The sequence below is a fragment of the Amblyraja radiata genome, chromosome 31, assembly GCF_010909765.2.
Source record: "Amblyraja radiata isolate CabotCenter1 chromosome 31, sAmbRad1.1.pri, whole genome shotgun sequence".
NCBI classification, from domain to species: domain Eukaryota; kingdom Metazoa; phylum Chordata; class Chondrichthyes; order Rajiformes; family Rajidae; genus Amblyraja; species Amblyraja radiata.
This window is the reverse complement of record NC_045986.1, coordinates 11,580,632-11,603,340: the sequence shown is the minus strand read 5'-3', so window position 1 is coordinate 11,603,340 and position 22,709 is coordinate 11,580,632. Positions and strand designations below refer to the sequence as shown.

Genomic DNA, 22,709 nt, shown 5'->3' with positions numbered 1-22,709 from the left:
GCAGGTGTTTAATCTGCTTGGATTTCAACAGTGCCGTCAGAAACTGGTTTTCTTTCTAACCTCAACGATAAACGCTTTCAACTGTCCTCCAGAAGGAGCCACGGTTACACCGGGATACTTGATCCATTTTGTTGTTATTCCATCCTCTTGTAAACGAGACACCGAGCGTTATCCAGCACCACTTAGAATCCGATCTGAACCCTGAGAAACCTCCAGCCCATTTTGCATGATAGAGAAACCAAGGTCACGCAGCCTGATCAAGAACAACTGGAGTGCAGGAAGGAACTGCAGATGCTGGTTTACATCCAAGATAGACACAAAATGCTGGAGTAACTCAGCGGGACGGGCAGCATCTCTGGAGAACATGATGAGTGACGATTCAGATCGAGACCCTTCTTCAGACATAGAATTCAGTCTCAAGAAGGGTCTCAACCCGAAACGTCATGTGTTCCTTTTTGTGTCTAATAACAACTGAACTCGTGTTTAACCCACATCACAAAGTGCTGGAGTAACTCAGGAGGTCAGGCAGCATCTCTGGAGAACATGAATGGGTGACGTTTTGGGTCGGGATCCTTCTTCACGATCCGACCCGAAACGTCGTCTGTCAGTATGTAGAAACAAATAACTGCAGATTCTGGTTAATACACCAAAGGACACAACGAGCTGGAGTAACTCAGTGGGTCAGGCAGCATCGCAGCAGAACATGGATAGATGACGTTTCCCTTGACGAGACCCTTCTTCAGTTCATTCTCTGCACAAATGCTGCCTGACCTGCTGAGCTCCTCCAGCAACTTGTTTTTTTGCATCAGTTTATTTAATCAGTTCTTGATCTTGTTTAATTAATATGTGTAACTTGAGAATTCATGTGTAATCCTGAGGACGGATCAGACAACAGGATGTGTGGAAGAATTTGCATCAGCTCTCCTTTGTGTTATCCGGCTGATTCTGGGACAAATGATTTGAACACGACCTCTGACTCACGACATCTGTGCCAACCATGATGCCAAATTAAACTAACCTCTACATCAGGGGTTGGCAACCTACGGCCCCCCCGGGCCGACTGCGGCTCGTAAACCGAAATCATCCGGCCCGCAAGCGTTTTTTAATCTCCCGTAATTATCCAGCCCGCAGACTTCCGTCATCTCCGGTGCCTCCCGAGGCCGCGACGCCCATGCGCGGTGACGTAAGGAGGCCTGCGTTGGCGGCCGCAATGGCCAAGCAGCGCCGAGCTCTGGCTGTACCGCATCCTGCGCAAAGCCGCCGGCACGGCCGCGCACCTTCCGTGTCGGGATCGGGGTTGTCAATAGGCCGGGGACGAGTGAGTGTGAGTATTTGAGCCACCGCCTTCAGGACAGAGCCAAGGCAATGGTCCGTAGGTGTGCCATGTTTGTGAGCGCCGGTAACTAGGGGCCAGTGCTCCAGGTGGCGTCCTCGAAGGGGCAGGATCTACATCAACACGTGATTTGATGCCTGCCATCCGGGGCGGGATCCATGTGTACACGCGATAGATGTGGCCCGCCATCCGCTCACAGACATGCGACCTGGCCCCTTGGCAGAACAAAGTTGCCGACCCCTGCTCTACATGATCATCATCCCACAATTTCCTGCTTGAGATTAGTCTATTGTCACGTGAACCGAGGTACAGTGAAAAGCCTTTGTCGCATACTAACCAGTCAGCACAAAGACAATCGATGAGTACCACTGAGCTGTCCACAGTGTGCAGATACATGACATACAAGATAAAGTCCAGTAAAGTCCAATCAAAGAAACTCCGAAGGCCTCCATTGAGGTAGATAGAATGTTCAGTGCCTTTAAAAAAAAAATAAAAAAAATAAAAATAAACTTTATTCAAGTAAAAAATATGTACAATACAGGAACTGTGCAAAAGAATTATTCCGACATTCTTGGAGGCTATACATACATTCAATAGTGTTTACACAAATCACACAATTTACCCCACACCCTTGCCACTCATGTGGACCCCTGGCGTGAAATCCCTTCCCTTATTTGAGGGGCATACTCTGCCCCCCCACCCCAAATGTCCAGCAGCGGAGGGACCCTAGACTGTGGTCCTCCCCCACAGAGCCTTGGCGTTGGCTGCACCGAGCTTCAGTGCGTCCCTCAGCACGTACTCCTGCAGTCTGGAGCTTGAAAGTGTGGTTCACCAGACTCGGGAACAGCTTCTGAACGGTCCTTCCATAAGCGAGCAGACTGTCAGATTTACCTCTTTCCCCCACTGCGGACATTTGTCTGTCAACTGATGCGCTACAATGCTGAGAACTATATTCTGCACTGTATCTTTCCCTTTGATCTACCTATGGAGTTTGACTTGATTGTATTTATGTATGCTATCTGATTTGTTTCAATGACATGCAAAACAAAGTTTTTGACTGTGTCTCGGTACACTTTTGACATTAGAGATACAGCATGGAAACAGGCCCTTCGGCCCAACCCTGTACATGAGTGCTATCCGACACACGAGGGCCAATTTACAATTTTTACCAAAGTCAATTTAGATACAAACCTGTACGTCTTGGAGTGTGGGAGGAAACAAGAGCGCCCAGAGAAAGCCCACGCGGTCACAGGGAGAACGTACATACTCCGTACAGACAGCACCCGTTGTCAGGATTGAACCCGTTGTCAGGATGGAACCCGGGTCTCTGGCACTGTGAGGCAGCAACTCTACCGCTGCACCACCGTGCGCCAATAATAAACCTAAACTATCTCCTTAATATAAGTTTCTCCTCATCTCCATGTGGAACAGGCACACTCCAAGACGTACAGGTTTGTATCTAAATTGACTTTGGTAAAAAATGTGTCGGATAGCACTCATGTGCGATAGGTCTAACGGAGTGTGTCGGTAGGTGTATTGGCTGCATTCTGTCTCCCACTGGCAAAATCTAGCAGCTGTAGTTTATTTTGTTGGAGCCGGTTTCTGGCTGATCTCAAGGTACAGGAAGCTGAGCATGAGTTGCCCTATTCACCTCACCACCATGGAAGACCTGACCTTCTGTCTGACCCTGACCCTGACATTTACCCAGGGTCAATGCTCCCATAGATGTAGACCACCCCAACCTTCTATTCCAGGAGCAACATCCTTCAAATATCTACCATCATAATGCCCACAGAGCCTTTCACGTGTGGATCTTTGCTGTGCCAACTACTAACTTCCAGGGAGTCTGAACTCGCCTGTCCAATTGTTCTTTGCAGCTCAATGCCCTCTGGTAGAGGGATAGGCAGAGGGTGACTGTGGGTGCCTAGAGATTTGAGGTCAATGTGTCTTTTGGTAAAGGAGCATCATGGTGTCAGCATGGGAGTGTGTCAGTGGAACACTTGTTGTTGGCTCTTGATAGAAGCTTCCGCATTGCAGAAGGCTCAGTGTGATGTGGAACAAGGGTGGGGCGTAAACGTGGGAAGGTTTGGCAGGTGTTTAATCTGCTTGGATTTCAACAGTGCCGTCAGAAACTGGTTTTCTTTCTAACCTCAACGATAAACGCTTTCAACTGTCCTCCAGAAGGAGCCACGGTTACACCGGGATACTTGATCCATTTTGTTGTTATTCCATCCTCTTGTAAACGAGACACCGAGCGTTATCCAGCACCACTTAGAATCCGATCCGAACCCTGAGAAACCTCCAGCCCATTTTGCATGATAGAGAAACCAAGGTCACGCAGCCTGATCAAGAACAACTGGAGTGCAGGAAGGAACTGCAGATGCTGGTTTACATCCAAGATAGACACAAAATGCTGGAGTAACTCAGCGGGACGGGCAGCATCTCTGGAGAACATGATGAGTGACGATTCAGATCGAGACCCTTCTTCAGACATAGAATTCAGTCTCAAGAAGGGTCTCAACCCGAAACGTCATGTATTCCTTTTTGTGTCTAATAACAACTGAACTCGTGTTTAACCCACATCACAAAGTGCTGGAGTAACTCAGGAGGTCAGGCAGCATCTCTGGAGAACATGAATGGGTGACGTTTTGGGTCGGGATCCTTCTTCACGATCTGACCCGAAACGTCGTCTGTCAGTATGTAGAAACAAATAACTGCAGATTCTGGTTAATACACCGAAGGACACAACATGCTGGAGTAACTCAGTGGGTCAGGCAGCATCGCAGCAGAACATGGATAGATGACGTTTCCCTTGACGAGACCCTTCTTCAGTTCATTCTCTGCACAAATGCTGCCTGACCTGCTGAGCTCCTCCAGCAACTTGTTTTTTTGCATCAGTTTATTTAATCAGTTCTTGATCTTGGTTAATTAATATGTGTAACTTGAGAATTCATGTGTAATCCTGAGGACGGATCAGACACCAGGATGTGTGGAAGAATTTGCATCAGCTCTCCTTTGTGTTATCCGGCTGATTCTGGGACAAATGATTTGAACACGACCTCTGACTCACGACATCTGTGCCAACCATGATGCCAAATTAAACTAACCTCTACATCAGGGGTTGGCAACCTACAGCCCCCCCGGGCCGACTGCGGCTCGTAAACCGAAATCATCCGGGTCGCAAGCGGTTTTTTTTGTCCCGTAATTATCCGGCCCGCAGACTTCCGTCATCTCCGGTGCCTCCCGGGCCCGAGGCCGCGACGCCCATGCGTGGTGACGCAAGGAGGCCTGCGTTGGCGGCCGCAATGGCCAAGCAGCGCCGAGCTCTGGCTGTACCGCATCCTGCGCAAAGCCGCCAGCACGGCCGCGCACCTTCCGTGTCGGGATCGGGGTTGTCAATAGGCCGGGGACGAATGAGTGTGAGTATTTGAGCCACCGCCTTCAGGACAGAGCCAAGGCAATGGTCCGTAGGTGTGCCATGTTTGTGAGCGCAGGTAACTAGGGGCCAGTGCTCCAGGTGGCGTCCTCGAAGGGGCAGGATCTACATGAACACGTGATTTGATGCCTGCCATCCGGGGCGGGATCCATGTGTACACGTGATAGATGTGGCCCGCCATCCGCTCACAGACATGCGACCTGGCCCCTTGGCAGAACAAAGTTGCCGACCCCTGCTCTACATGATCATCATCCCACAATTTCCTGCTTGAGATTAGTCTATTGTCACGTGAACCGAGGTACAGTGAAAAGCCTTTGTCGCATACTAACCAGTCAGCACAAAGACAATCGATGAGTACCACTGAGCTGTCCACAGTGTGCAGATACATGACTTATAAGATAAAGTCCAGTAAAGTCCAATCAAAGTTACTCCGAAGGCCTCCATTGAGGTAGATAGAATGTTCAGTGCCTTTTTAAAAAAAAAAATCAAAATAAACTTTATTAAAAATATGTACAACACAGGAACTGTGCAAAAGTATTATTCCGACATTCTTGGAGGCTATACATACATTCAATAGTGTTTACACAAATCACACAATTTACCCCACACCCTTGCCACTCATGTGGACCCCTGGCGTGAAATCCCTTCCCTTATTTGAGGGGCATACTCTGCCCCCCCACCCCAAATGTCCAGCAGCGGAGGGACCCTAGACTGTGGTCCTCCCCCACAGAGCCTTGGCGTTGGCTGCACCGAGCTTCAGTGCGTCCCTCAGCACGTACTCCTGCAGTCTGGAGCGGGCCAGTCGGCAACATTCCCCGACGGACATCTCGCTCTGCTGGGAGACCAACAGAGTTTGGGCAGACCAAAGAGCGTCTTTCACCGAGTTGTTGTCCTCCCAGCAGCACTCGACGTCCGTCTCAGAACGTGTCCCTGTGAACAGCCCGTAAATCAGAGAGTCCTATGTTACGGAGCTGTTCGGAATAAACCGTGACAAGGACCCTTGCATTCTTCTCCAGGCTCTCTTTGCAAACCCACGCTCTGTGAAGAGAGGCCTGTGTAAAAGCCTCTGGAACCATCGGGTGGCGCCATCAAATGTGGCAGCCTCGCCAGCACCTGTTTGTCCTTTCACCTTTTTTTTGTTATTTTTAGAATGTCAAAAAGTATGTTTTAAAGGTTCCTTAGTCTTTTTTTATGTGGGGGGGGGAAACCGTTTCCCAGTCACTTACCTGGACGGAAACGCATCTTTTCCTCGAGTCGCCTCTTCACCCCCCCCTCGCGGCCTACCAACTGGATTGGCGCGGCCTTTCCTGCCGGAGACCTGCCCTGAATGCACAAAAATGCCTCAAAAATGCATTTACATATGATTAGCCTATTTATCACTATTTCTCTCGGAACCCCTAGCGTCCTCTCGCGGAACCCTAGCGTTCCGGCGAACCCCGGCTGAGAAACACTGGGATAGAATGTTACCACGCTTGACTGTGCCACACTAGAATTTAAAACACTTCCTCAACATTACCATTATTATTTTTGACACTATACAGGAGGTGAGTTTGCTGTGCCAGTCCGCCAGTGTCGATGAGTCCTTGCTGAAGAGCAGATAGTTGTGGGTTCACTTGGTCACCTTGTACCTCAGAGGTATGAATATTGATTCCTCTAATTTCAAGTAACACTTACACGCCCTCTTTCTCCTACTCTCCCCCACCCTAGTTGGCCTGCTTGTTTCGCTGTCATCCTACTTAGCTTCATTGTCTGTATAACTCGTAATCACCTTCTTCACAGGGCTTTGAGTTCTTTTCATGTCTTTCATTCATTTTTTGCTTTGTACCTTTTCATGCCTCGTTTCCCACTCCCCTGACTCTCCGTCTGAAGAAAGGTCTCGACTCGAAACATCACCTATTCCATTTTTTTCCAGAGTTGCTGCCTGGCCCGTTGAGTTACTCCAGCATCTTCTGTGCAGATGCTGTGTTGGGCAGGTTGGTTTCACAGATAGTCCAAGAGAGGGTGGCACAGTGCCGCAGCAGTAGAGTTGCTGACCTGCAGCGCCAGAGACCTGGGTTTGATCCTGACTACGTGTGCTGTCTGTACGGAGTTTGTACATTCTCCCTGTGACCATGTGGGATTTCTCCGGGTGCTCCGGTTTCCTCCCACAGTCCAAAGAAGTACAGGTTAGTAGGTTAACTGGCTTTTGTAAAATTGTCCCAAGTATGTGTAGGATAGAACTAATGTATGGGGTGATCATTGGTCGGCACGCACACGGTGGGCCAAAGGCTCTATTTCCACGCAGTATGTTTAAAGTCTAAAGAGATGCTTTGGAGGGTGACGTTAGGAGAGAAGGAATCCCTCATTGTTGCCTATCTCCATTTACTCATCAGGTTTACTCATTGTTTAGTTTAAGGTAGACAAAAATGCTGGAGAAACTCAGCGGGTGAGGCAGCATCTATGGACCGAAGGAAATGGGCGACGTTTCGGGTCGAGACCCTTCTTCAGACTTTAGTTTAGTTTAATTTAGAGATACAACGCGGAAACAGGCCCTTCGGTCCACCAAGTCCACACACTAGGGACAGTTTACATTTATACCAAGCCAATTAACCTACAAACCCGTACGTCTGGAGTATGGGAGGAAACCGAAGATCTGGGAGAAAACCCACGCAGGTGACGGAGGGAACGTACAAACTCCGTACAGACAAGCACTCTTAGTCAGGACCGAACCCAGGTCACTGGCGCTGTAAGGCAGCAGGTCTACAGCTGCGCCACTGCAACGCTGGTTTAGAATTGATCTACCACTGAGGCAACAGCAGTAAACCATCTGGCTGGCAGCCCCGAGCCCGCCAGAATCAAACCCGAGCAGATACACAAAAGTAGAACTCTACTGCCCAATGTTTCGTAAAGCTAACATTGGATTTGTGCTTACGGCCATGTTAGGCCCCAAAGAGCCTTATAACTGAGCCCTCACTATTGGGCTGTAGTCACTGTTATACGATAAGAAAGTGGCAGTCAATTAGTACACAGAACGCCCCCATGTGTGATTTACGATCAAATAGACTGTTTTATTGATGTTGGTTTAGGGATAAACAATAGCCTGTGATAACACTTATTATTAAAGTGATGTGTAAGAAGGAACTGCACGCGGTCACAGGGAGAACATGCAAACTCCACACTGTGGGCAGGATCGAACCCGGGTCCAGGGAGCTGTGAGGCATCAGCTCTACTTTTGTGCCACTGTGGTTACTGAGCTCGGCAGGGAAGTAGATGTGATTGTTATTTCCAAAGAGGAAATGGAAATATTTTTCCGATTGAAAATTTGCATGTCCTTGGGGAAAGAGCGGATGAATGGGACTAATTAGGCGCAGCTATTTAAAGATAGACGCAAGGAGCTGGAGTTACTCAGCGGGTCAGGCAGCATCTCTGGAGTAAAGGAATAGGTGACATTTCGGTTCGAGACCCTTCATCGGACATCAGACTATTGATGCAATGCCATGGGTTTTGCTGAGAGACTAAGCAAGGCCTTGGTTTAATACTCTGCTGAAGAAACCCCTCAGTACTGTAATGGCTGCCACCCAAGACCCGTGCCCAGAGGGCAGAACTTTAAGGTGAGAGGGGGAAAGTTTAAAGGAGATGTGTGAGGTAAGTTTATTTTATAGAGTGAGCTACCAAGGGTGGTGGTTTGATGGTGGTGTTGAAGAGGTTTTTGGATAGGCATCAAATGTAGGAAGGAACTGCAGGTACTGGTTTATACTGAAGATAGTCACAAAGTACTGGAGTAACTCATCGGGTCAGGCAGCATCTCTGGAGAAAAAGGATGGGTGACGTTTCAGGTCGGGACCCTTCTTTGGACTGAAAGTATCGGGGGAGGGTGTGAGGTGGGGTTGGGGGGGGGGGGGGTGGGGAGGGGGTGGGGGAGTGATCTGAAGATCCTGGACCCACTGGGCCCACGCCAACCAGCAAGCACCCCATACACCAGCACTATCCTACACATTAGGGAGAATTTACAATTTACAGAAGCCAACTAACCTCCAAACTTGTACGTCTTATGATCAGCCATGATCATATTGAATGGCGGTGCAGGCTCGAAGGGCCGAATGGCCTACTCCTGCACCTATTTTCTATGTATCTATGTCTGGAGTGTGGGAGGAAACCTGAGCACCCGGAGAAAACCCACGCGTTCGCAGGGAGAACGTAACAAACTCAGTACAAACAACACTCTTAGCCGGGATTGAACCTGGTTTGTGGCGCTGTAAGGCAGCAACTGTACCATTGCATAACTGTGCCACGCTTGCATTAGTTTGCCCAAATCAACTCATTGAGAGTGTGAACCGTCTCAGCTGCATGCTGGACACTGTCTGTGGCGCACTGCCTTCTGGGTAAGCACTGCCGCCATTGTCGGCTTGTTTCCGTGTTTCCGATGTAAACTTGAGTGACCGTACATTGTTGTGGAGATTACAAACTTGATTGCACTAGGGACTGAGTACAGAATTGTTTACGTAAGTGCGCGTTTATGCAAGTCGGCTATGTTGGGAAATGTCTATAGAAAAAATCTAAAGAGAGAGAGATGATTGTTGTGCTGGGAAGGTGAAGAGAGAGGGGAAGCCGTGAAGGTGGCGGGGCGGGGGTGGGGGGGTGGGGGGGGGGATAACGTGATCAGATTGGTTTTAACTTGGCATCATGACATTGTGGGCCGAATGGAAAATTCTTGTGCTGCATTGTTCTCTGTTCAAGCAACAACGCCATAAGAGAGGGAACACAGTTCCTCCAACCCAAAGGGGGCAGAGAGAAGTAGAAAAATACCTGGATTGGGTGGATAAAAATAATGGAAAAGGCAGGTGAGGGATTGTGAGCTCCTTGGGATGTCGGCTCTTGGGCTGGAACACCCTCCCACCTGCAGGTGGAGCTGTCACATGCCTTTTCACTGAGCCATGTTCTCGTACAGCTCACACCAGCTAATGGTCTAAACTGTGGGCTGGGTCATCACGGTGACCACTCTATCCGCACTCTGGATTCCCACGTATCAACCTTCATGCTTCCTAAATTTTGTTTCCCTTAGTGAAATTTCTAATGTCCAAACCAAGCAGTTGTTTTTCGCAACGTTCAAGTGTTCAAGTTCAAGTGAGTTTATTGTCATGTGTCCCTGTATAGGACAATGAAATTCTTGCTTTGCTTCAGCACACAGAAAATAGTAGGCATTTACTACAAAACAGATAAATGTGTCCATATACCATGATATAAATATATACACACATGAATAAATAAACTGGTAAAGTGCAAATAGCAGAAAGTGGTTATTAATAGTCAGAGTTTTGTCCGAGCCAGGTTTAATAGCCTGATGGCTGTGGGGAAGTAGCTATTCCTGAACCTGGTTGTTGCAGTCTTCAGGCTCCTGTACCTTCCACCTGAAGGTAGCAGGGAGATGAGTGTGTGGCCAGGATGGTGTGGGTCTTTGATGATACTGCCAGCCTTTTTGAGGCAGCGACTGCGATAAATCCCCTCGATGGAAGGAAGGTCAGAGCCGATGATGGACTGGGCAGTGTTTACTACTTTTTGTAGTCTTTTCCTCTCCAGGGCGCTCAAATTGCCGAACCAAGCCACGATGCAACCGGTCAGCATGCTCTCTACTGTGCACCTGTAGAAGTTAGAGAGAGTCTTCCTTGACAAACCGACTCTCCGTAATCTTCTCAGGAAGTAGAGGCGCTGATGAGCTTTTTTGATAATTGCGTTAGTGTTCTCGGACCAGGAAAGATCTTCAGAGATGTGCACGCCCAGGAATTTGAAGTTCTTGACCCTTTCAACCATCGATCCGTTGATATAAATGGGGCTGTGGGTCCCCCTCCTACTCCTTCCAAAGTCCACAATCAGTTCCTTGGTTTTGCTGGTGTTGAGGGCCAGGTTATTGCGCTGGCACCACATGGACAGTTGCTCGATCTCCCTTCTATATTCTGACTCATCCCCATCAGTGATACGCCCCACAACAGTGGTGTCGTCAGCGAACTTGATGATGGAGTTCGCACTGTGAACGGCTACGCAGTCATGGGTATAGAGTGAGTACAGCAGGGGGCTGAGCACGCAGCCTTGAGGTGCTCCCGTGCTGATTGTTATCGAGGCTGACACACAGAGATGTAGATGCTGGGATCTTGAGCAAAACGCTGGAGTAACTCAGCGGGTCAGGCAGCATCTGTGGAGAAATGGACAGATGACATTTTGAGTCAGAACCCTTCGTTATATGCTCCAGAAAGAGTTTTATTTTTCAATCTTTGACCAGATAAAATCTGCTTTTCTGAACTATTGATTGAATTAATTGATTGAAAGATAAGGCATGGTGAAAGATCCTTCGGCCCATCGATTTCACGCCGACCATCGATCACCTGTTCACGCTAGTTCTATGTTATCCCACTTTCCCATCCACTCCCTACATACCAGGGGACAATTAACTCCGAGGCTAATTAACCCAAAAAACCCACATCTTTGGATGTGGGAGGAAACCGGAGCACCTGAATGAAACCCACACGATCACAAGCAGAACGTGCAAACTCCACACTGGCACAACCTGAGGGCAAGATCGTACCTGGGTCTCTGGCGCTGTGAAGCAGCAGCCCTACCAGCTGTGCTACTATGCCACCCCTATTCTTTCATGTTTATTTTTTAAATTCCTTCTTTAAGGGTTTGCCATCAATATTTAATCACAACATATGCCCGGGGCCTGGAAGATTAATATATCACATTTCCTTGCAACCATGCCGGCTGAATTTATCCTTATCTTGCGCAGTGAGCCAAATCTATAAATCTGCTTCCATCAGTGTGTGGATGAGAGAGTTTCCCTTTGCTTCTTGCTTAAGGAGGATCTCATCACTAAGTATTTTTTAATAATAAAATAGAAACAAAACAAAAACAGTGTGAACTCTTCATACATTCTCAGTGTCTCAACGTTCATTAGTTTCAAACTCGGCAGTGTTCACATCTATAGAGAAAACACCCTTGCCACTCATGTAGCCACCTGGGGTGATATCCCTTCCCTTGTTTGAGGGGGTTCCCATCGGTTGAGCCCCTCAATGCCCAGCAGCGGAAGGACCCCAGTCCCCCACAGAGCCTTGGCATTGGCTGCACCAAGCTTCAATGTACAGTAGACAAATGCAACATAAGTACATGTGTTGTTACACATCAAGAGAAGGTTTCCAGCTAACGAACCACTTTTTGATAATTGCAGTAGTTTTCATTCTTATTCACTCCTTCCCTGCATGTTCTGTTGAATTATTTTCCACAGAGAGTGGTTGGTGCCTGATACACGATGTCGGGGGTGGTGGTGGAGGCAAATACAATAGCGGCATCTCAAAGAGTGTTTTGGATGTGCAAAGAGTGGGGGGGATATGGTTCACATGCAGCCAGAGGAGATTAATTTAACTTGGCATCATGTTTGGCACAGTCATCGTGGGCTGTAAGGCCTGTTCCCATGCTGTGCTGTTCCATGTTCCGAATCCAATTCTTCCCAATCATCCTTGTAATGGTGCCCCAAAGCGGTCGTTTGGGAGGCACAGCTGGTCGAGCTGCTGCCTCACCGCGCCACAGATCCTGGTTTGATACTGATCTCCGGTGCTGTTTGTGTGGAATTTATAGGCTCCCCCTGTAACCGTGTGGTGTTTCGGTTTCTTGCCGCATTCCAAAGACGTGCGTGTTGTAGGTTAATTGGCCACACTGTAAAATATACACGTGCGAGTGGCAGATGATGCAATTATGCGTTTTACAGTAATGTCCTGTTATCTTTCAGAAATTGAAGGGTGGCACAGCTGGTAGAGCTGCTGCCTCTCAGCGCCAGAGGCCCGGGTTAGATCCTGACCTCGGGTGCTGTCCATGTGGAGTTTTCACGTTTTCCTTATGACCGTATGGGTTTCCTCAGGGTGCTCCGGTTTCCTCCCACATCCCAAAGACATGCGGGTTTGTAGGTTAATTGACCCTCTGTAAAATTGCCCCTAGTCTGTAGGGAGTGGATGTGAAAGTGGGATAGCATAGAACTAGTGTAAATGGGTGATGGATGGTGGGCATCACTCGGTGGGCCGAAGGGTACGTTTCCATGCTGAATCTCTAAACTCTATATTGTTCTGAGTGATACATGTATAACATATTTAAGACTGGGGTAAGCCTTCCAACGGGACCCCACCACTGGCCGCATCTTCCCATTTCCACCCCTTTCTGCTTTCCGCAGAGACCGTTCCCTCCGCAACTCCCTGGTCAACTCGTCCCTTCCTACCCACCCCCTCCCCAGGTACTTTCCCCTGCAGTCGCCAGAGAAGCAACACCTGTCCCTTTACCTCCTCCCTCGACTCCATCCAACAGATTTTTCAGGTGAAGCAGAGGTTCACTTGGGCCTCCTCCAACCTCATCTACTGTATCCGCTGTTCCAGGTGTCAACTCCTGTATATCAGCGAGACCAAGCGCAGCGTTGGCGATCGTTTCGCTGAACACCTCCTTCCTCCTTAACCTACCTGACCTCCCGGTTGCTCAGCACTTCAACTCCCCCTCCCATTCCCAATCTGACCTCTCTGTCCTGGGCCTCCTCCATTGTCAGAGTGAGGCCCAGCACAAATTGGAGGAACAGCACCTCATATTTTGCTTGGGTAGCTTACACCCCAGCGGTGTGAACATTGACTTCTCTAACTTCAAACAGCCATTGCTTTCCCTCTCATCTCTCTCCATCCCCTCCCCTTCCCAGTTCTCCCACCAGTCTTACTGTCTCTGACTGCATTCTATCTCTGTCCCGCCCACTCCCCTGACCTAGACCCGAAACGTCACCCATTCCTTCTCTCCAGAGATGCTGCCTGTCCCACTGAGTTCCTCCAGCATATTGTGTCTATATATCTGAGATGTACTGCTTGTGATGCTACTGCTATAAGTAAGTACCTGTGCCTCACTGCACTTGTGTGTGGACAATAAGCTTGTCGTGAAGGCCACCAGCTAAATTAAGGATGAGTCTCTTTCCCTCTTCCCTCCGCTTCCATCGGGCAAGAGGTACAGAGGTGCGAAAACGCACACCTCCAGATCCAGGGGCAGTTTCTTCCCAGTGGTTATCAGGTAATTAAACCATCCTATCGCAAATGGAGAGCTGTCCTGACCTACCATCTATATCATTGGAGACCCTAGGACTATCTTTTATCGCACTTCACTGGACTTTATCTTGCAGTAAACGTTATACCCTTTATCCTGTATCCGTATGCTTGACTGTTCATGTTCTAGGAGCAGAATTAGGCCATGGAGCCCATCAAGTCTACTCCACCATTCAATAGTGACTGGTCTGTCTTTCCCTCTCAACCCCATTCCCCTGCCTTTCCCCCATAACCCCTGACACCCTTACTAATCTCTGCCTTAAAAGTAATCATGTATGTTGCAATCATGTACAGTCGTTGTGCTGCCTGTATAGCATGCAACAAAAGAGCTTTTCATTGAAGCTTGGTGCATATGACAATTATAAGCTAAACTAAACTAAACATTATGGAATGGAAACGAAAGGCTCAATGGAAACGCGGATCTTTCCATTTACTTTCCAATGAACAGCTGTCAACGTTGAGAATGGTGGAGAAATTTAGATCTCACGTTAGGGCGTCTTTTCTTTTTGCAGGTGCCTGGAGGAAACTGAGGGGGTCTCGGGAGAGAGATGACCGCCAGGCAAGTTCTCTGCCGGCTGCTCCTCGCGGGGTTGCTGCACGCCTTCACCGCGGAATGCAAGACCCACATTTCAGTTGTCCTAGTGGGGGCCACAGGGGACCTGGCCAAGAAGTACCTGTGGCAAGGCCTGTTCCAGATGTACATGGAGCAAGTTGACGCCGGGCTGCACGGTTTCAGCTTCTACGGCGGCACTCGCCTCCCTGCCGCCGAAGGCGCTCCGGCCATGTACGAGATACTCAAGGGTCTGTCGTGCCTGCCCAATGTGCCTTCGGTCAAGTGCGTTGTGTTGAAGGACCAGTTCATCAAGCTGTCCCGCTATCACCATATGAACACCGTGGAAGACTACGCCAAACTCGACAAGAAGATGGATGAGCTGCTCGGCCAGGAGGGCCTCGAGGAGCAAGGCCGCCTGTTTTACCTCAGCGTTCCCGCCTTTGCCTACGTCGACATCGCGACCAAGGTCAACGCCACCTGCCGGCCCAGGGAAGGGGCCTGGTTGCGGGTCGTCTTGGAAAAGCCCTTCGGACACGACCTCGAGTCGGCACAGACGTTAGCCGAGGAGCTGCAGAGGTTTCTCCGTGAGGAGGAGATGTACAGAATTGACCACTATCTTGGCAAGCAGGTGAGTGCGGTGCATTGTGAACATGCTGCCAGCCTCACTCATTTACTGCGTAGGATGGAACTGCAGATGCTGGTTTACACAGAAGATAGACATAAATTTTTTGGAGTAACTCAGCGGGCCAGGCAGCATCTTCAGATTGAAGGAATGGGTGACGTTTTGTGTCGAGGCCCTTCCTCAGAAGTCACCCATTACTTCTCTCCGGAGTTGCTGCTTGTCCCGCTGCGTTACTCCAGCATTTTGTGTCTACATTCATTACAACAGCTGAATTCATAACCTGGCTACCATTCAGGGCATTGGGGCGGTGCAGCAGGTAGAGCTGCTGCCTCACAGCGCCAGATACCCGGGTTCAATCCTGACCTCGGGTGCTGTGCGTGTGGAGTTTGTACGATCTCCCTGTGACCGTGTGGGTGCTCCAGATTCCCGCCACATCCCAAAGACGTGCAGGTTTGTAGGTTGGTCATCCTCTGTAAATTGCCCCTAGTGTGTAGGGAGTAGATGAACTATAGAGTGGCCCTGACCTCCCATCTACCTCACTGGATACCCTCGCACTATCTTCAATTGGTCTTTATCTTGCACTAAATGTTACTCCATTCATTATGTATCTGTACACTGTGGATGGCTTTGAAACATATAAGATTGTTAAGGGCTTGGACACACTAGAGGCAGGAAACATGTTCCCGATGTTGGGGGAGTCCAGAACCAGGGGCCACAGTTTAAGAATAAAGAGTAAGCCATTTAGAACGGAGACAAGGAAACATTTTTTCTCACATAGAGTGGTGAGTCTGTGGAGGCCGGTTCTCTGGATGCTTTCAAGAGAGAGCTAGATAGGGCTCTTAAATATAGCAGAGTCAGGGGATATGGGGAGAAGGCAGGAACGGGGATACTGATTGGGGATGATCAGCCATGATCACGTTGAATGGCGGTGCTGGCTCGAAGGATCGAATGGCCTACTCCTGTACTTATTGTCTATTGTCTATTGGCTTGATTGTAATCATGTATACTCGTTCCGCTGACTGGTTAGTACGCAACAAAATCTTTTCACTGTACACGTGACAATAAACGAGTGTGAATGGGTGGTCGAATGGTCAGCGTGAGCTGAAGGGCCTGTTTCCACGCTGCATTTTTCAATCAATCAAAGTTGTGAGTCTGTTGGACAAATGTTCTGCAGATTTATGGAGCACCAAGGGACTGAGGTGAGATGAAGAAGTGTTTTATCCACAGAGTGAATAATGAGGTTGCTGGCAGATCTGGCGTTTAATGGTCACCCTTAACTGGTTCAAACCTACCAACCTAGTTTGATCTGATAAAAGCTAGTTGTCTTTAGTTTAGTTTAGAGATACAGCATAGAAACAGGCCGTTCGGCCCACAAGAGTCCACACCGACCATCGATCCACACTAGTTGTGGATTTGACTTTCACATCCAGACCCTACACATTAAGTGCAGTTTACTGAGGCCAATTAACCTACAAATCCACAAATCGTTGGGATGTGGGAGAAAAACGGAGCATGCAGTGGAAACCCACGTGGTCACAGGGTGAAGGCGCAAACTCCACATAGTCAGCACCTGAGGTCGGGATCGAACCTGGCTCCCTGGCGCTGTGGGGCAGCGGTTCTACCAGTTGCACCACTGTGCCACTAGTGAGGCAGGATAATTGAGACTCTGTAAAAGGAAGTAAGGGTGACTAAGATGACTGGATAAACCGCAATGTAAAATCAATCGACCGCCTGCCTATCAACCCCCCCTCGCCTGCGCAAGCAATGAATTTCACGGAGCCAGGATAGGGCTAGCAGCACGGAGACAATTGGATTGGAATTACACAACCTGAAGCCGTGGAACACACAAAAATTTGTTACGCAGTGCTGCAGCCTCGGGGTTTAGACTTCTCTAAAGGGGCAAGGAGTAGCTTAGTAGTTCCAGGAATCCATTACCGGTCGGACAGGATCGGTGTATTTCTCTTGAGCTTTGCTTGATTGCGTCAGAGAGCTGGGAAAGACTTGCGTCAAAGATTACCAGAAGTCTGGAGAATGGGGTTGAGAGGGAAAAGTAGATCAGCCATGATCGAATGGCAGAGCAGACTGGATGGGCTGAATGGCCTAATTCTGCTCCTTTTCCTTATGGTCTTATGATCTTTTGGTTTAATTAAGGCGTGTGTCCATTGAGTGTGGTGATGAGTTATTGTCAGCTTGAGATAGTTTTGAGAGTCACGAGTGTTTAATTGCCACCTGTCCCAACAACGGAACAATTATATTCTTGCTTGCAGCAGCATAACAGACCTTGAATACAATATACATAGATAATGTGTAATAAATTTAAAATTCAATAAAATTTTAACCACAATATTGATGCAAAAAGAAAAACCCATTGTTCTTAGTGCAACCAACAACAGTCAATAGAATTATCCAATTGTCCAGCATTTTGTGTCTTATCTTCGGTGTAAACCAGCATCTGCAGTTCCTTCCTGCACAGTCCATTGAAGTATATAGCTGAGGTTAGTGTGTGTAGTGTGCAGTGTTGGAGGAAAAAGCTATTCCCAAATCCGGTGGTACTGGTTTTCAGACTCCTGTACTTTCTTCCCGATAGCAGGAGTGAACTGAGAGTGTGGGCAGGGTAGTGTGGGTCTCTACCATTCTGAGGCTGCACCGCCTGTCGATCCCATCGACGGTGGGGAGGTCAGTACCAGTGATGGACCGGGCAGGTCATTGGTGGTATTGTCTCATCCTTATGCTTTGTGTGTTTCTGCAGAACAACAATACTAAGGAGGGAAACATAACTCTGGTGAAATATGCACTTACTTTTTTTGCAATGCCTGGATAATTACCTGAAGTAATAAGCGGTTTAATTGAGAAAACGATTTACTGATTATTTTTCCAGGATATGGATGATAGAATGCTGCAGATATGCAAATCCACAGCACGGAAAGGAGAAAAAAAAATTAATATATTAACTGCAGACCTGAGAGTTGAATGTGGACTAAAAATGGCTTGTGTAACTGTGGACACTTTGGGTCAGTGGTCGGGAAAATATAGGGCAGGGCAGGATTCTGAAGGGCAGGATTCATCTACACTTGGAAAAGCCGAGAGTCGGGGATAGTTAGTACAGTGATTGGTGGGAGATGCTGACTGACTACTTTAGACTTAATAGATGCAGCGTGGAAACAGGCCCTTCAGCCCACCGAGTTCATGCTGACCAGCAATCACCCCGTACACCGGCTCTATCCTGCACACAAGGGACAATTTACGATTTTGTTTTAAACCAAAACCAATTAACCTACAAACCTGCACGTCTTTGGAATGTGGGAGGAAAGCGGAGCACCCGGAGAAAACCCACGCGGTCACAGGGAGTACGTACAAACTCCGTACAGACAGCACCCATTGTCAGGATCTCTGACTCTGTAAAGCAGCAACTGTGCCGTCCTTAATTGCCGACAAATTTCATTTTTAAAGAGAAAAACAGATTTTCTGATGACCAGGATAAGTGTCATTTTGTCGGGTACACGGATAGAATAGGTTTAGAGGGATATGGGCCAAACGCGGGCAAGTGGGATGTTGGCATGGGCAAGTTGGACCGAAGTGCCTGTTCCCATGCTGTATAACTCTATGACTCTATGGACTGTATTAAATATGAGGAGAGGTTGGATTAGCTGTTTGTTTTCCATAGAGTACAGCATAGAGGAGGCTAGAGGGAGAGGGGGGGGGGGGGGGGGGGAATTAGACTGAGTTATGAGATGCACAGTTAGCGTAGATAGTAAGAAACGTAACCCCATGCCAGAGGTGTTTCAGACCACAGGGCGCAGGTTTAAGGTGAGGTTTAGAGGGAATCTGAGGAAGAATTGCTTTTCACTTGAAGGATGGTGGAAGCTGGAACGCATTGCCTGAGAAGGTGCTGTAGACAGGTACAACGTTTAAACAAGCATCCACGTGAGCACTTGAATCTCCAAGGAGATTGGAGACCAGGTGGTGTGGACCAAATGCTGATAGATTAGATTAGTATAGGTGCATACTCGATAGTCGGCATGGATATGATGGGCCGAAGGGGCTATTTCCATACCTTATGCCCAAAGCTCCCACGAAGAGTGGTGCACTGACTACATTTTTGTAATCATAATTTTTTGAAGGAGAAATATTGGCACAGTCATGGTCAATTAAGAATAAGGGGTTGGCCATTTAGAACGGAGACAAGGAAACACTTTTTCACACAGAGAGTTGTGAGTGTGGAATTCTCTGCCTCAGGTGGAGGCAGGTTCTCTGGATTCTTTCAAGAGAGAGCTAGATAGGGCTTTTAAAGCTAGCGTAATCAGGGGATATGGGGAGAAGGCAGGAACGGGGCATTGATTGGGGATGATCAGCCACGATCACATTTAATGGCTGTGCTGGCTTGAAGGGCCGAATGTCCTACTCCTGCACCTATTGCCTATTGTCAATTGCCCTGAGCATTGGAATATTGCAATGAGACCAGCCTTGGAGTCAGGTGGCACTTTGGTCTCACATGGCAGGTGCAGCACCTTGACCGCATGCAAGGGGTATTATGTAGCACAGCAAGTTAATTTGCTTCTGGGTTGCATTACTGCTGCCAATGTTGACGTATCGGGAGGAACTGCAGATGCTGGTTTAAACCGAAGATAGACACGAAAAAACATCCCTCCAGAGATGCCGCCTGTCCCGCTGAGTTACTCCAGCATTTTGTGTCTGTCTAATGTTAATGTATCGTTCAGTGGCACTTCAGTGGTTGAAAACCATGTGCTGTTCCCCATTCAGCAGACCGAGCAGAAGTCAGAGCTGCTGTAAAGGGGAATGGGAAAAATATCAATGCGAGGAAGTTTTCATTCAGTATCCCCTTTTTCTTCCAGGCGATCGCCTACATCTTGCCGTTCCGTAATGACAACCACAATTCCCTGGATCCTATCTGGAACCAGCATCACATCGAGAGAGTGGAAATAGTCATGAAAGAGACAGTGGATGCGAAAGGTAGGGGAAATGTTATTACAAATGAGCATCACGCTGTTACGTACGTTCATAAGTTAATAATAATATTAATAATGGATGGGATTTATATAGCGCCTTTCTAATACTCAAGGCGCTTTACATCGCATTATTCATTCACTCCTCAGTCACACTCGGTGGTGGTAAGCTACTTCTGTAGACACAGCTGCCCTGGGGCAGACTGACGGAAGCGTGGCTGCCAATCTGCGCCTACGGCCCCTCCGACCACCACCAATCACTCACACACATTCACACACAGGCAAAGGTGGGTGAAGTGTCTTGTCCAAGGACACAACGACAGTATGCACTCCAAGCGGGATTCGAACCGGCTACCTTCCGGTTGCGGTTGATAAGTGATGGGGGAGAATTAGGCCATTCGGTCCATCAAGTCTACTCCGCCATTCAATCGTGGCTGATCTATCTTTCCCTCTCAACCCCATTTTCTCCTGCCTTCTCCCCATAACCCCTAACACACGTACTAAACAGGGAGCTAAAGAAAGGTGAGTTTGGTAAGAAATTAATGCTGTAGGAATTAATGGCACCGAGAACCAAAATATGCCCAGATTGTGATAAATTGTGTCATATCGTAAAGGCGATAGCCATGGAAATACTGGATGCATTGGTTTTCCACATTTTCAAAATCTTCCACATTTCTATGGAATACTGAAGTTCCTAAGGATTTGCGGGAGGTAAGAATAGCCCTGTTATTTGTAAAAGACCATCAGTGGTGGGGAAAAGTGCAAGAGGTTATTACAAATGAGATGACAAAGCACTTGGAAAATAACACAAGAAATAAGGGAGAACCAGTGGACGTGGTGTGCTTGGATTTACCGAAAGCCTTTGATAAAGTCCCATGAGGAAAAGTGAACAGGCAGAGTTAAAGTGCATGGTATTTCGGGTATAAGCTTATCAGAATGTTGCCTGGGTTAGAGGGAGAGTTTGGCAAACTTGGATTGTTTTCTCTGGAATGCCAGAGATTGAGGGGAGACCTGATAGCAGTATATAAAACTATTAGGAGCATAGATAGGGTAGACAGTCAGAACCTTTTTCCCAGGGCAGAAATGTCAAAGTCAATTTTCAAAGGGCACACCTTTGACCGAGTGGGTTTTCACCGGGTTCTCCAGTTTCTTCCCACACTCCAAAGATGTACAGGTTTGTAGGTTAATTGGCTTTGGTAAAAATTGTGAACTGTGAATTGTCCCTAGTTGCAGGATAGTGCTGGTGTACAGGGATCGAGGGTCGGTGCAGACTCATGGCCTGTATCTCTCAAGTAAACTAAATTTCTACAGAACTGCTGAGAGAATTGTCAGCAAATGGCTTTGGTCAGTGTTGGTTGTTGAATGTAGATCAATGAATGACAAATACCGTTCATCAATAGGCTGGCTCTGTGATGAACATCATCGGCTGTCAGTCCATGCTTGGCTAAAAACTGTCCAAAGCGAGTCCTCGCATGTTTAAAATTGTTGCTTAGCACAGGAAAACAGAGACCTTGCGACAGCTAAATATCTCGCCCTTCGTGTGATGCAATGAGGGGAATTGGTCTGAACCAGGAACCAGTTGCTCGTGATTCTGAACCATTGCTTGATATTTGAGAAGTACGCATGTTTCAACCTGGCAAGAGAAGAGCTGTGAACCAGGAGCGTACGGGGCAGCACGGAGGCGCAGCAGTAGAGCTAATGCTGTACAACGCCAGAGACCCGGGTTCCATCCTGACTATGGGTGCTGTCTTTACGGAGTCTGTACGTTCTCCCCGTGACCTGCGTGGGTTTTTTTTTCCAAGATCTTCAGTTTCCTCCCACACTCCAAAGACGTACAGGTTTGTAGGTTAATTGGCTTGGTGTAAATGTAAACATTGTCCCATGTGTGTGTAGGATAGTGTTAATGTGTGGGACTCACTGGTCGGTCTGGACCCAGTGGGCTGAAGGGCCTGTTTCTGCTCTGTATCTCTAAATTTAAAAAAACTACACACTCTGTTAGCATCTGTTGTTGGGCAGTCGGCAACCGCTAAAGCAATGGGAGGTGTCAACAGTTTGAACGTTACCCGCAGATCACAGAGAACTTACATGGGTTTGTCAGGCATGTGATGAAGGCACAGTGCCTCAGTTGTTGGACTAATAATCCAGAGGCCTGGGCTAAGAATTTTTTAAATGTTAGGTTTTTGGAGCTCCCTTCCTCCAAGGGTAGTTGAAATAGAGCATTTGAATAGTTTTAAGAAAGATACATGGAGTCCTGAGAAGCAAGGGGTCGAAGGTTTAATACAGATAGACAGGAATGAGTTTAGTTGAGGTTGGAGATACAGCATGGAAACAGGCCCTTCGGCCCACCAAGTCCACGCTGACCATCGATCACCTGTTCACACTAGTTCCATGTTATCCCACTTTCTCATCCACTCCCTACACATTAGGGGCAATTTACAGAGGGCCAATTAACCTACAAACCCACTTGTTTTTGGGAGGTGGGAAGAAACCCAGAGGAAACCCACAAAGTCACAGAGAAAACGGACGAACTCCGCACAGACAGCAGCCGAGGTCGGGTTCGACCTTGAGTTTGTGGCGCTGTGAGGCAGTGGCTCCACCAGCTGCATCACTGTGCTGTCCTAATGTCGGGTCATTTGTCAATTCTAAACTTGAGATAGAGAGATTACTGATGATTGTGGATGATAAGGTTTATGGCAAAAGGGGAAAGATACAGAA

The 22,709-nt window shown here is 48.0% G+C and overlaps 1 protein-coding gene across 1 annotated transcript in view; it reads left to right on the top strand.

The window, feature by feature from the left end:
* h6pd (hexose-6-phosphate dehydrogenase/glucose 1-dehydrogenase) overlaps positions 1-22,709 on the top strand; it is a 46,454-nt gene that overhangs the window by 7,272 nt on the left and 16,473 nt on the right. The window contains exons 2-4 of the mRNA XM_033047830.1: positions 6,311-6,404; positions 14,368-15,036; positions 19,884-20,001. Of these exons, the coding sequence (XP_032903721.1) occupies positions 14,404-15,036; positions 19,884-20,001 (751 nt within the window). The 5' untranslated portion in view covers positions 6,311-6,404; positions 14,368-14,403. The remainder of the gene's footprint in view (positions 1-6,310; positions 6,405-14,367; positions 15,037-19,883; positions 20,002-22,709) is intronic.